The sequence below is a fragment of the Lineus longissimus genome, chromosome 5, assembly GCF_910592395.1.
Source record: "Lineus longissimus chromosome 5, tnLinLong1.2, whole genome shotgun sequence".
Classification (NCBI taxonomy): Eukaryota; Metazoa; Nemertea; class Pilidiophora; order Heteronemertea; family Lineidae; genus Lineus; species Lineus longissimus.
The window spans coordinates 6,451,930-6,464,324 of record NC_088312.1 but is presented as its reverse complement, the minus strand read 5'-3'; the positions used below and the strand labels follow the sequence as shown (position 1 = coordinate 6,464,324).

The 12,395-nt window shown below is 41.4% G+C and overlaps 1 protein-coding gene and 1 long non-coding RNA gene across 16 annotated transcripts in view; one reads left to right on the top strand and one right to left on the bottom strand.

Annotated features, from left to right (window-relative positions):
• The window catches only part of LOC135487588 (acetyl-CoA carboxylase-like), a 26,706-nt gene extending 24,180 nt beyond the window's left edge, over positions 1 to 2,526 (top strand). For all 13 annotated transcript variants that reach the window (XM_064771506.1, XM_064771504.1, XM_064771502.1 and 10 more), the window contains 2 exons: positions 373 to 506; positions 852 to 2,526. In XM_064771506.1, coding sequence (XP_064627576.1) covers positions 373 to 506; positions 852 to 999 — 282 coding nt within the window. In that variant the 3' untranslated portion in view covers positions 1,000 to 2,526. The remainder of the gene's footprint in view (positions 1 to 372; positions 507 to 851) is intronic.
• Positions 2,295 to 12,395, bottom strand: LOC135487590 (uncharacterized). Of its 3 annotated transcripts, none has more exons than XR_010446876.1 (9): positions 12,313 to 12,395; positions 11,626 to 11,757; positions 11,004 to 11,104; positions 10,693 to 10,812; positions 10,079 to 10,189; positions 9,470 to 9,590; positions 8,467 to 9,110; positions 7,203 to 8,119; positions 2,295 to 7,112 (listed from the first exon to the last, which is right to left on the bottom strand). It is a non-coding gene; the product is annotated as an uncharacterized LOC135487590 (long non-coding RNA). The 3 variants fall into 3 exon arrangements; XR_010446877.1 differs by having other exon boundaries at positions 2,295 to 8,119; positions 8,467 to 8,582; positions 8,950 to 9,110; XR_010446875.1 differs by having other exon boundaries at positions 2,295 to 8,119.

Genomic DNA, 12,395 nt, shown 5'->3' with positions numbered 1-12,395 from the left:
CCCCCATTTCACAGATTCTCAGGACTAACCCTCATACCCTGTAAACTGTAGTGGACTCCATACCTCCGGCAAAAATAATAATGATAATGACAATGATACACAGCATTGATGTGCAATTGACCAGCAGTTCCTACATTGCTCGTATCTTCTTCTTCTCGTTCGCTCTAGACAGTCAAGTCCGAGGGTCACTCTACATAGAGATAAAATGCTTGTGTACAAATGTACAAGTGATCCACTATCAGCCCCTGGGGAACATACTTTATCAGTTACCCCCGCATGGTATTGTTCCCGACTCTACAAGCCTTTAATTTTTCTCATTTTGCTTCTGTCAGCTTCTGTGCATTGTTATTGAAGGAAACGGTTCTGTTTCAGGCGTACTTGTGGGAAGACAATAAGGCTGTCGTTGAGTGGTTGAAGAGCGAGTTTGAGGGTGATGCATCCAAGTCAATCATCGAGGAGAACATCAAGTGTGTGCAGAGAGACTATGTCATACAGGAAATCAGAAGGTAAGACTAGATCCATCCCACCAGGAGGGATATCTCGCGCAGTAGCTCACTGCTCTGGGTGGAAGGGTTGTAGAATCTTCTACCCAGCAAACTATGCAAGTTTCCCCAACAAAGGACCAAAATGAGGTTGGTGGAAGGGCTCTATATGATGTAGCAATGCTCTGAAAAAACATGTAGGCCTCCTTGTTCACATGTTAATACTTTGTTCCATCAAACCTTCAACCCAGGAAACTGTTCAAGTTGCCTGAACATGGGACCGAAAAGAGGTTGGTGGATGTTTGTCTTTTCTTTGTATATTTTAGAAATCAAACCAGTGGAAGTTAACTTAGTTGTTTTGCTTTTCAGCCTTATTCAGACAAACCCGGAAGTAGCCATGGATTCCATCGTTCACATTACGCAGCACATGACAGCAGGCCAGCGTACGGAAGTCAGCCGAGTGCTAGCAGCCATGGAGTCGCCCTCGACTACGAACAACACACCATCGTCATCTTGACTTCAAAATGCTCGAGACTTTTAGGATATCGCCTAGTTCATTCAAGATGGTGAACGTATTTATATGTTTTAGACTGAGTGCTTTGTGGACTTCGGATACAGGGTGATAAAGATGCAGTACCTGAGAACTTCAGGTCCAAAATACCCCAGACCATTGGTGAGGGGAGAGACGAGTTCCCAAGGTTGTCCTGCTAAGAGTGCCTTGCTCCTTGGAGGTCATAAAAAGTATGGAGATCAGGCTGTAAACTTGCTGATAAAAGAGTGGCACGTTTCTTAACCACTTGACCTAGAAGGTTCATACTTGGTGTGTGGGTACTCCTAGGCAAGACCTTCTTTCAAAATGAAAATAGCGCAATTTGACTGCTTGTCTGCCATATATTAGATTATAAATTAGGCCACCAGGGGGCAAAGTGTTGTGAAGGTAGCCACATGCATCTCCCTTCCATGTTGACAGGTGAGCACAATGGCCCTGGCCGTTTCAGTTGGATTGCAATTATTAATTTCTTTTGCATTTTGTTTATGTAATGTTAGAAAAGTGTGCACATGAATGTAGAAATGCATGCCATTAGTGTTGTCTGAAAAAAGCCACTTGCTTCATAATTATATTTGACTGAAATTCTATCGTGCTTATGTTAATGAAAGGAATAAGTTAATCCCAAGGGTTGAATTTGTGTATAGTTAGATTCTAAGGACATGTTGTCGAAATAAGATATTATAATTATTATGTTCTTCATCTTGTCATTGAATTTGTGTCCAGTTAGATTCTAAGGGCATATTGTCCAAACAAGATATTATAATTATTATGTTCTTCATCATGTCAGAGGGTGTTTTGGCCTGTACTTAGTACATGAATATTTCATGGATGTTGCTGAATGGGTTGCAAAGGTAGAAATCTGACCCCGCCCAAGGCATTTGCCTTGGTGACCTGCACATTTAAAGCCAGACCAGTGCAATTAGTTTTTTCACTAATTTCCTTGTGGAGAGTGACCTTTTTTCAGAAAGGAACAAAGGAGCTCTTTTGGGACAGAAATTGCTGGTCACCTTTAGCAATGACCCTTTATATGTTATGTGACTTTGAAAAAGAAATGCATGATTTAGAACGAGTTCTATTTGGCAACAAAAAGCCATCACTTTGGGGTAATGGGTTTTTGATGGGGGAGTTTTTAATGATCAAATCCCATGATCTCCTACAAAATCTCAAGGATTGAATTTAGCGCTATATGACGATATGACTTCAATATTCGGCGACTGTCATTCAGAAGACCATGGACGGAAGCAGAAATGGAAATACCTGTATAAACGAAATGATTTATTACAGTTTGCTGCAAAAATTTTTAAATCAGTTTAGTTTTAGCTTCTGGAAAAAGTAACGGAACACTACCAGAAGCCAGGAAATGTCTTGATGCCACAGGTAATGAATCTATGTTGACTGCAGATTGTACATTTAATTATTTCTTGACCCTTTTGTCAAGCTGGTGATTGTCATCAGTTAAGTGATATTTCTAATAATGAAATATGGCATATGAAATTGTAGTTTCTTCATTAGTTTCCCTAGTGAATACGAGGACTGCCTTTGGAAATGGATATACCTTTTTACTTCACAGGAACGTTCCTTTTTCACATCTTTGGAGCACAGAGGCAAATGGAGGATACTGCGTCACTCAATGCAGCATTACTTGGCAGACAGTATAGTAGAGACCACCAGTTCAGATGGGGTCAACACCAATTATGAGTGCAATAGGCCCAATATTAAATGGACGAAGAGCAACAAGTTTTCAGCTCTTGTGGACAGTTGTACATAGCCGAGACAATGTCACAATCCAAAACTAATCTACAGACAGACGTCGACCACAGGTTGCAACGTTGTCCCAGTTGCACCACCAGAGCAAGTTTCATTCTTAATTTACAAATGCGAGATGTGAGGTAAAACAAGCAACACTAATTTACAAATGCGAGATGTGAGGTAAAACAAGCAATACTAATTTATAAATGACACGAAAGAGTAAACAGTTTGAAGGAATGCCACAAGTTCAGAGCGAAATCACCTAACAGTTATATGGAGTTGCACCAAAATGCAGACACTTCATTTCATTTGTAAATAGGCATCGATTATTTTTGTTACATTCAATGGACCCAGTCCTACAATCTCAGGAAGAGCCAAGTCTGCACATAATTACTGGTATGCAGATTTGCCCACGAGGCAGAAAAGACCTTAACATTTCCACTGCTTTAGGAGTGTAGCAACAATATTGCTTCAAAGCAAGAAATGAATCTGCACATATTTACTGGTATGCAGATATGCCAGCAAGGCAGCAAAACCTTTGTAAGCCCTTAATGAGCAACTAATTTATAAAATTACAAGCAGGATTTATCTTACAGCTGTACTGCTCCAAAGAAAGAGCCAAGTCTTCACATAACTACTGGTATGCAGACATGTCAGCGAGGCAGACAAGACCTGAACACGGCCACTGCTTCACAAGTGTAGCACTGATATTGCTTCAAAGCAAAAATGATGTTTGCACATAATTACTGGTATGCAGATGTGCCTGTTCGACAAAAAGACCCTGAACACTACCAAGCAACACTAATTTACAATTGACATGAAAGAGTATACAGTTTGATGGAAAGCCACATAACTATTAGATAATTGCCCTCTGTACTGGTGATAATCAGACTGGCCTGAAATTCTCATTATCGACCACTCCTCAGCGGAAATGAATCCAACAAAAAATGGGGTCATTGTATACAGTGGTACTGTATTACCCCGATGAGAAGCACTTTACTGATGTCCCCCACTCTCAACTAAGATATTTGTGCGTGTACCGGTTTGACTACGGGCTGAAGTTGACGATGTACTCCTGACGGAGCCATTGGGTGCTTCGCCCGCTCATTGACCGAGGCATGGTGACCTGGAGACAGTGACCGGATTAGCACTAGCTGGTCGAAGGACACTTCACAGGGCGTCAATTCGCAAGTGTAGCAACGATATTGCTTCAAAGCAAAAATGATGTTTGCACATAATTACTGGTATGCAGATGTGCCTGTTCGACAAAAAGACCCTGAACACTACCAAGCAACACTAATTTACAATTGACATGAAAGAGTATACAGTTTGATGGAAAGCCACATAACTATTAGATAATTGCCCTCTGTACTGGTGATAATCAGACTGGCCTGAAATTCTCATTATCGACCACTCCTCAGCGGAAATGAATCCAACAAAAAATGGGGTCATTGTATACAGTGGTACTGTATTACCCCGATGAGAAGCACTTTACTGATGTCCCCCACTCTCAACTAAGATATTTGTGCGTGTACCGGTTTGACTACGGGCTGAAGTTGACGATGTACTCCTGACGGAGCCATTGGGTGCTTCGCCCGCTCATTGACCGAGGCATGGTGACCTGGAGACAGTGACCGGATTAGCACTAGCTGGTCGAAGGACACTTCACAGGGCGTCAATTCGCAACTTCTCATCTTTTTAAGGCACGACCCATTCACGTGGACCAAGTTTTACTCGTCAACCTACTCCTTACGTAGCGTGGGGTACCAACCCACCGCAGATTCAGGAGTGTGCAATGGTTTCTGAATATCCTACACCCAATTGTGCTGCCCATTCGCAATAGGTTTAACCACCGTCATGCACCCCTGACATCGCCATCTCTCAGACGGTAGCAGGCAATAGTGCAATCTGGCTGCAAATTTTTCCCAGAGGGGCGGGATAATGGTTATTTCAGACCGATCAGAGTGTCACAAGTTCAGAGCGAAATCACCTAACAGTTATATGGAGTTGCACCAAAATGCAGACTCTTCATTTCATTTGTAAATAGGCATCGATTATTTTTGTTACATTCAATGGACCCAGTCCTACAATCTAAGGAAGAGCCAAGTCTGCACATAATTACTGGTATGCAGATTTGCCCGCGAGGCAGAAAAGACCTGAACATTGCCACCGCTTTAGGAGTGTAGCAACAATATTGCTTCAAAGCAAGAAACGAATCTGCACATATTTACTGGTATGCAGATATGCCAGCAAGGCAGCAAAACCTTTGTAAGCCCTTAATGAGCAACTAATTTATAAAATTACAAACAGGATTTATCTTACAGCTGTACTGCTCCAAAGAAAGAGCCAAGTCTGCACATAACTACTGGTATGCAGACATGTCAGCGAGGCAGACAAGACCTGAACACGGCCACTGCTTCACAAGTGTAGCAACGATATTGCTTCAAAGCAAAAATGATGTTTGCACATAATTACTGGTATGCAGATGTGCCTGTTCGACAAAAAGACCCTGAACACTACCAAGCAACACTAATTTACAATTGACATGAAAGAGTATACAGTTTGATGGAAAGCCACATAACTATTAGATAATTGCCCTCTGTACTGGTGATAATCAGACTGGCCTGAAATTCTCATTATCGACCACTCCTCAGCGGAAATGAATCCAACAAAAAATGGGGTCATTGTATACAGTGGTACTGTATTACCCCGATGAGAAGCACTTTACTGATGTCCCCCACTCTCAACTAAGATATTTGTGCGTGTACCGGTTTGACTACGGGCTGAAGTTGACGATGTACTCCTGACGGAGCCATTGGGTGCTTCGCCCGCTCATTGACCGAGGCATGGTGACCTGGAGACAGTGACCGGATTAGCACTAGCTGGTCGAAGGACACTTCACAGGGCGTCAATTCGCAACTTCTCATCTTTTTAAGGCACGACCCATTCACGTGGACCAAGTTTTACTCGTCAACCTACTCCTTACGTAGCGTGGGGTACCAACCCACCGCAGATTCAGGAGTGTGCAATGGTTTCTGAATATCCTACACCCAATTGTGCTGCCCATTCGCAATAGGTTTAACCACCGTCATGCACCCCTGACATCGCCATCTCTCAGACGGTAGCAGGCAATAGTGCAATCTGGCTGCAAATTTTTCCCAGAGGGGCGGGATAATGGTTATTTCAGACCGATCAGAGTGTCACAAGTTCAGAGCGAAATCACCTAACAGTTATATGGAGTTGCACCAAAATGCAGACTCTTCATTTCATTTGTAAATAGGCATCGATTATTTTTGTTACATTCAATGGACCCAGTCCTACAATCTAAGGAAGAGCCAAGTCTGCACATAATTACTGGTATGCAGATTTGCCCGCGAGGCAGAAAAGACCTGAACATTGCCACCGCTTTAGGAGTGTAGCAACAATATTGCTTCAAAGCAAGAAACGAATCTGCACATATTTACTGGTATGCAGATATGCCAGCAAGGCAGCAAAACCTTTGTAAGCCCTTAATGAGCAACTAATTTATAAAATTACAAACAGGATTTATCTTACAACTGTACTGCTCCAAAGAAAGAGCCAAGTCTGCACATAACTACTGGTATGCAGACATGTCAGCGAGGCAGACAATACCTGAACACGGCCACTGCTTCACAAGTGTAGCAACGATATTGCTTCAAAGCAAAAATGATGTTTGCACATAATTACTGGTATGCAGATGTGCCTGTTCGACAAAAAGACCCTGAACACTACCAAGCAACACTAATTTACAATTGACATGAAAGAGTATACAGTTTGAGGGAAAGCCACATAACTATTAGATAATTGCCCTCTGTACTGGTGATAATCAGACTGGCCTGAAATTCTCATTATCGACCACTCCTCAGCGGAAATGAATCCAACAAAAAATGGGGTCATTGTATACAGTGGTACTGTATTACCCCGATGAGAAGCACTTTACTGATGTCCCCCACTCTCAACTAAGATATTTGTGCGTGTACCGGTTTGACTACGGGCTGAAGTTGACGATGTACTCCTGACGGAGCCATTGGGTGCTTCGCCCGCTCATTGACCGAGGCATGGTGACCTGGAGACAGTGACCGGATTAGCACTAGCTGGTCGAAGGACACTTCACAGGGCGTCAATTCGCAACTTCTCATCATTTTAAGGCACGACCCATTCACGTGGACCAAGTTTTACTCGTCAACCTACTCCTTACGTAGCGTGGGGTACCAACCCACCGCAGATTCAGGAGTGTGCAATGGTTTCTGAATATCCTACACCCAATTGTGCTGCCCATTCGCAATAGGTTTAACCACCGTCATGCGCCCCTGACATCGCCATCTCTCAGACGGTAGCAGGCAATGGTGCAATCTGGCTGCAAATTTTCCCAGAGGGGCGGGATAATGATTATTTCAGACCGATCAGAGTGTCACAAGTTCAGAGCGAAATCACCTAACAGTTATACGGAGTTGCACCAAAATGCAGACTCTTCATATATGTAAATCAGTGTCGATTATTTATCAAGTTCAGTGGACCTAGTCCAACAGACTCAAGGTTATTGTGACTAACCCAATGGATTTTACCTCTTTGAGATCGCATTATTTTTTCTGTCACAATACCAGGATGTGATTTTTCTTCAAAAACACTTTTTTCAACAATTAAAAAAAAATCAATCAATCATCAAAGCTTCTTTCATTATATATCTTCTGAAAGGACTTTCTGAGTACTTTTCTTTGCTACATAGCATTCCAATTTAGGTAAAACACCTCATTTACAGTATTTTTTTTTTTAAATATAGTTTTCACCCCTCACCGAATTCCAAAATAATTGGCAGAACTAGACATTCAACTATGATGATTTTATCACATTCAGTGGATCGAGTCCAACAGTCTCAAGGTTAAATGCAACTAACCCCATGGATTTTAATAACTGGAAACAACTACATCTTGGTCACTACACTACCTAAGCTACAATGGCTGCAATACCAAGACATTGGTTCCTCGCTTGAGAAGGACCTTCAGTGGCTTCACTGCCGATTCACATCTGTGTCTGTATCCTTCAACAGTGAAAACTAACACTCAAACTAATTAACAAGTAATCCAACTACTGTCTTTCTCTGCATCCAGGATGAAATGTTTTCAATGCTACCTTAAGAGTAAGCCACAGTCCTGAGCAATTTAAGTATAACATCTAAACCTTTTGGCCGACAATTACAAAGTCATTCTTAGCTGAAAAAGTCAATTTTCAGGTATTTTCGGTGCCACACAGTTCTTCTTGACATTCTCCATGTCCTGCATGTTCTGTAACATCTGAGGATGTAACGCTTAAACCAAAGCTGAAATAATGATAAGGACTGAATGTGAGTAAAAGAAAAAGATGTTCCGCACAGTTTTCTGTCAAGTGATTTCAATGTTCTCCTCTTGCACTCATTTGTAACCAGTCATTGACAATTCTTGGTGCGATTGCAATTTTTCTCTGACCTCTTGAATTGTTTATCCTCCCCTCCTGAAGTTTTCAATTTCTGAAGATTAAATCAACCCTCAGCCACAGTCAATACAACATCAAATTCTATTAACTGCAAGGAAATCTCACCATTGGCAAAAAACAATTTTAAAACACTCTTGCTGGTGGCATTGAAAATATTGGTGGGGGAATTTTAAAAAAAAATTTCTTGGTGCAAACCTAGGTCTCGTCCAAAGTAGCTGTTCCAAATGTGAGGTTCGAAGTGCATCATTGCTCAGTGATGGTTTCACCAGGCCTCTCTTGTTTTGTCCCTGTCCTCAGATCTTGAAACCATGCTGAAACAGAAATAGACCTATCATAAATCAGTAAGCCATTACACAGTCATAAACCTTTCTCCAACTTTGACATCCTGGTCGCATTCATCCTTTCATCGAGTGGCTCTTCTCTCATCATTTGCCTAAGTGAGGTAGCTACCATGTAGATATGTGGCAAGGCATCCTGTCACAGACTCGTCCTCACTCTCAGTTGCCTATTGTGATGTTGTCAATGCCTGTTGGTTGTCCTTAAATTGGCCAATTGCAAATTTTTGTTCCTGTGCAGGCAAGCCATCACTGTCACAAGTCCAATGACTGGCGTCTGTTTCAGCAGCTCTCACTTTGCCTTAGATCACAGGCAAGGAATCATTTCAAGTAGTATATTTACAGGGGAGCTGGGAGGCACACAAGTCGCCATCCCTTTTTGACAGTTTGTCAGTGGATACTTAGCCATGTAACGAAACCGCGTAGTCTTTTCCTGCAGTAATATGGTGCCGGGTCTCTCTTGGACAACCTTGGTGACATCCATGCCCCGGATCTTGAAATAGGCTGAAAAAGATTCGAAACATTGAATTGTCACAAAGGTAATTTGAAGACTATCACACAAGATTCTTTGACATCACGCTGAAGCCTTGAGCTGACCAATTTTAATCATCTGATCATTTTAAGGTAGCGCAGCTGATGAAGGCCACGTTGAAAGCAGAAGTTTCTTTTGGGGACTCCATAGTTTCCTCTCACATTACATTACAAATCACGTGTTTTAAGAAGAGTGTCCTTATTGAAGCCAAGTTATGAACTCAATATTTTCATTTTCGTATTGGAACCTGTCAAAGGTGAAGACATAAGTTCTATTCATCATGAAGGTGAATGAGTTTTCTGTGAGCACCAATATACAAAATGATAATTACCGAGAACCTCTTTACTTTGCAGGCAGTCGTCCACTCTTAACATCTCGGGCAACTATTCCAGCCTAAGTCCTTGTTTTTCACCATGTTCTTGCATGTAGGGAACCAGTCTTCAATCATGATCCTTCAGAAGAAGACAAATTCAATTTACATTGCAAGGCCAAATTTGGGCCTGTAGAAGATAAACATTCAGAACACACAAATTCCCTCAAGGTTGTGACTCCTGAAACGTCTTACATTCATGGTTGCTAAACAAGACCCTGTCCAGGATTGGGAGAGTTGAAGATATAAATTCCCTCAAGGTTGTAACCCCTGAAACATCTTACATGTTTATAACCTACACCAGACATGGATCATAAGAATAGCGTGCGACATCATCCACAGGACCGTCAGTGAAGCAGAGCAAAGGAATCGTGCCTGCTTCAGAACCACTTTGGGAAAGATGGGCCTTTCTTTCAGTCGGGAGAAGACCAAAAGAAATGAAGATGCATTGTTGCCTTATATTCCACAATGGATGAGGAGCATGGTCTTTCCATAAACTTGGGTTAGGACATTTACATACTTCTCACAAAGTTCACAGAGTTGTCAATGCTTAACTTTGTAATACCCTACCAGAGATGCTTGGCTCCCTTTTCTTCCCAAACAGTTGTCCACATGGCAGCTTGGCGCAACCATCCTGGCCAGTCGTTCTTTTTAGCCCCGTTTTCGTCTTCAATGTTGATCCTGCAGAAGTAAACCATTTTGTTGATTACAAGGAACTGGACAAAAGAATTGGCTCCAACAGATCACAGAGTAACAGCCAGACCCCAGCCATGGGCTGTGTCCCTGTCTGATTATCCTTTTATAATATACAAACAAAATCTCGCATACCAGCCGACCATTGTAGTTTGTCCACAGATGTGGGCTTCTCTTGCTTGTGAAGTATAGTCCATGTCATTTTTCTCCATTCTGTATTTGACGGCAACTGAAAAGACACCTGCCAGTTCCAGTCTCTTTGGAAACAACGCAGATTTCATGGGTTTGAAATCTGTCCTTTTGCTAGATCGGCAAGGTATCAGCAGGCAGAGCTATTCCCATCTAATGAAGTGCGATTATGGGAAGAGGCTGGACCTCACCTTGGCCTGTTATTGAAAGAACAGGAAGTTTGCCCGAGTACGTATTCACAGGCCACAAAATCTTACGACTGTGGGACATTTCAATGGGGGAAAGGACACTTAAAATTTTACCTCAATAAGTTCACAATATGAATTAACCCCTCCAAGAAATTGGGGATGGCAGCGAGGTGAAGTGAATCCATAGCTCAGCACTCTTCACTACACAAGGAGAAGCATCTCTGGCTAGGCGTTCTGCAATAAAACAATTCAAAATCTTTGATTTGAATACTGAAATATATCGGATTGAGTTCCCTCATGTCCGTTAATTGTCATGCATGTCCAACTTCAACTCAAATTAAATTTGACTTAGAAAATTTGAGGTGAACCAGCTCGTACCAGCTTTGTGTCCATCTTTGACAGGTTTAAATCATTCAATATTTTACCTTGATATGGTCTCTTACTGAAGTGGTTCTTGCATGGAAATTGGGATGGTGCTGCTAAGTACTTGTCATTCTACAAAATGATTCATCTTTGGCCAGCAAGTCTGCAATAAAAAAATTCAAACTTTTACACTGAATACTAAAATGTATCGGACCAGTCATGGACACATGAGCAAGATGGCCGAAAACAGAGTCACTGAGGCAATCAACACAATTTGCTTTGTATGATTAAGTGTGCATTCCACCTTTATTTCATATTGTAATTTCTCTCTCATTCTCAAAATCAAAGGAATCAACCATAATATGAAAAAATAAACATCGGCCATCTTTTCACAGGCAGCGTAAGTTTACCATAAAGTTATGTTTTAAATCAAATCCTCACCAAAAGCATTCAAAATATCATGAACATTGAAAGGCATGGACAACTTCAAGTAGAATAAGCTTGTATATTTTTACTTTTATGCCATGTAAACAAATGTTGCCTGTGAAAAGGGTCACTTCAAAATGGCCGAAATTTATTTTCACAGGGTGTCTGTGCTATTCAAGGTTACACGCCATCACCTTCTTTGCCTCAAAATGGACTGCAAAAAAGAAAACAACAGAAATGCAGATTTTATCAACTCACCAAAGGCCATTCTGCTGTCGATTTCTGCACTGTTTTAGTGTTTACTCGATCAATCAATTCACGAATTCCTCCGGACATTTTCATGAAAAACAAAGTCATGAAGTGGGGACATAGTAAATCCCCGAATTCAACCTAAGTGTAAAAAACCAAAAAGAAAGACTTACAATGACGAATAACAAGTTCTGCTCACTAGTTTTTAAGTTTCAAGCAGGCAAAAGTAGGCTAAGAAGTGTGTGTAAATCAAAATAAGGATAGCTCCCTACTACTCTAAGTCATGTTTACAAATAATCCTGTGCATCAAAGCATGTGAAGCAATGTATTCTTCTATCGTGAACACAGCGTCCACGAGGTGCTGTTTAAAATTTCCGTGTTCAAAATCCCTTCCATCGCACACATATTTTGTCACAATATTTGTTTCTAGAGAAGTAGAATTTCACAAAGAACTCAAAAAGTAGTATTATTGATGCTAATTGACAAGGATGTTGACGGATTTTGATCGGTTTTCGCGACCGATTTTTACTCTATGCATTGAAGCCATTTTGCGCATTGCCAAATTTTGCGCAAAACATCCCGCCAACTTCTCCAACGGCAAACAAGTGAACACGTTGACTTAAATCAAAGTAAATGCAATCCACATGATCACGAGATCATAAAGAAGAAATTGGACATAACCTTTCTCTTACTTACTCATCAAAAGCTGTCTTTGAGGACAAAAATTTACCACGAAATATCAAAAGTTGCGAAATGTGTATCGTCTGCGGAAACGGGGG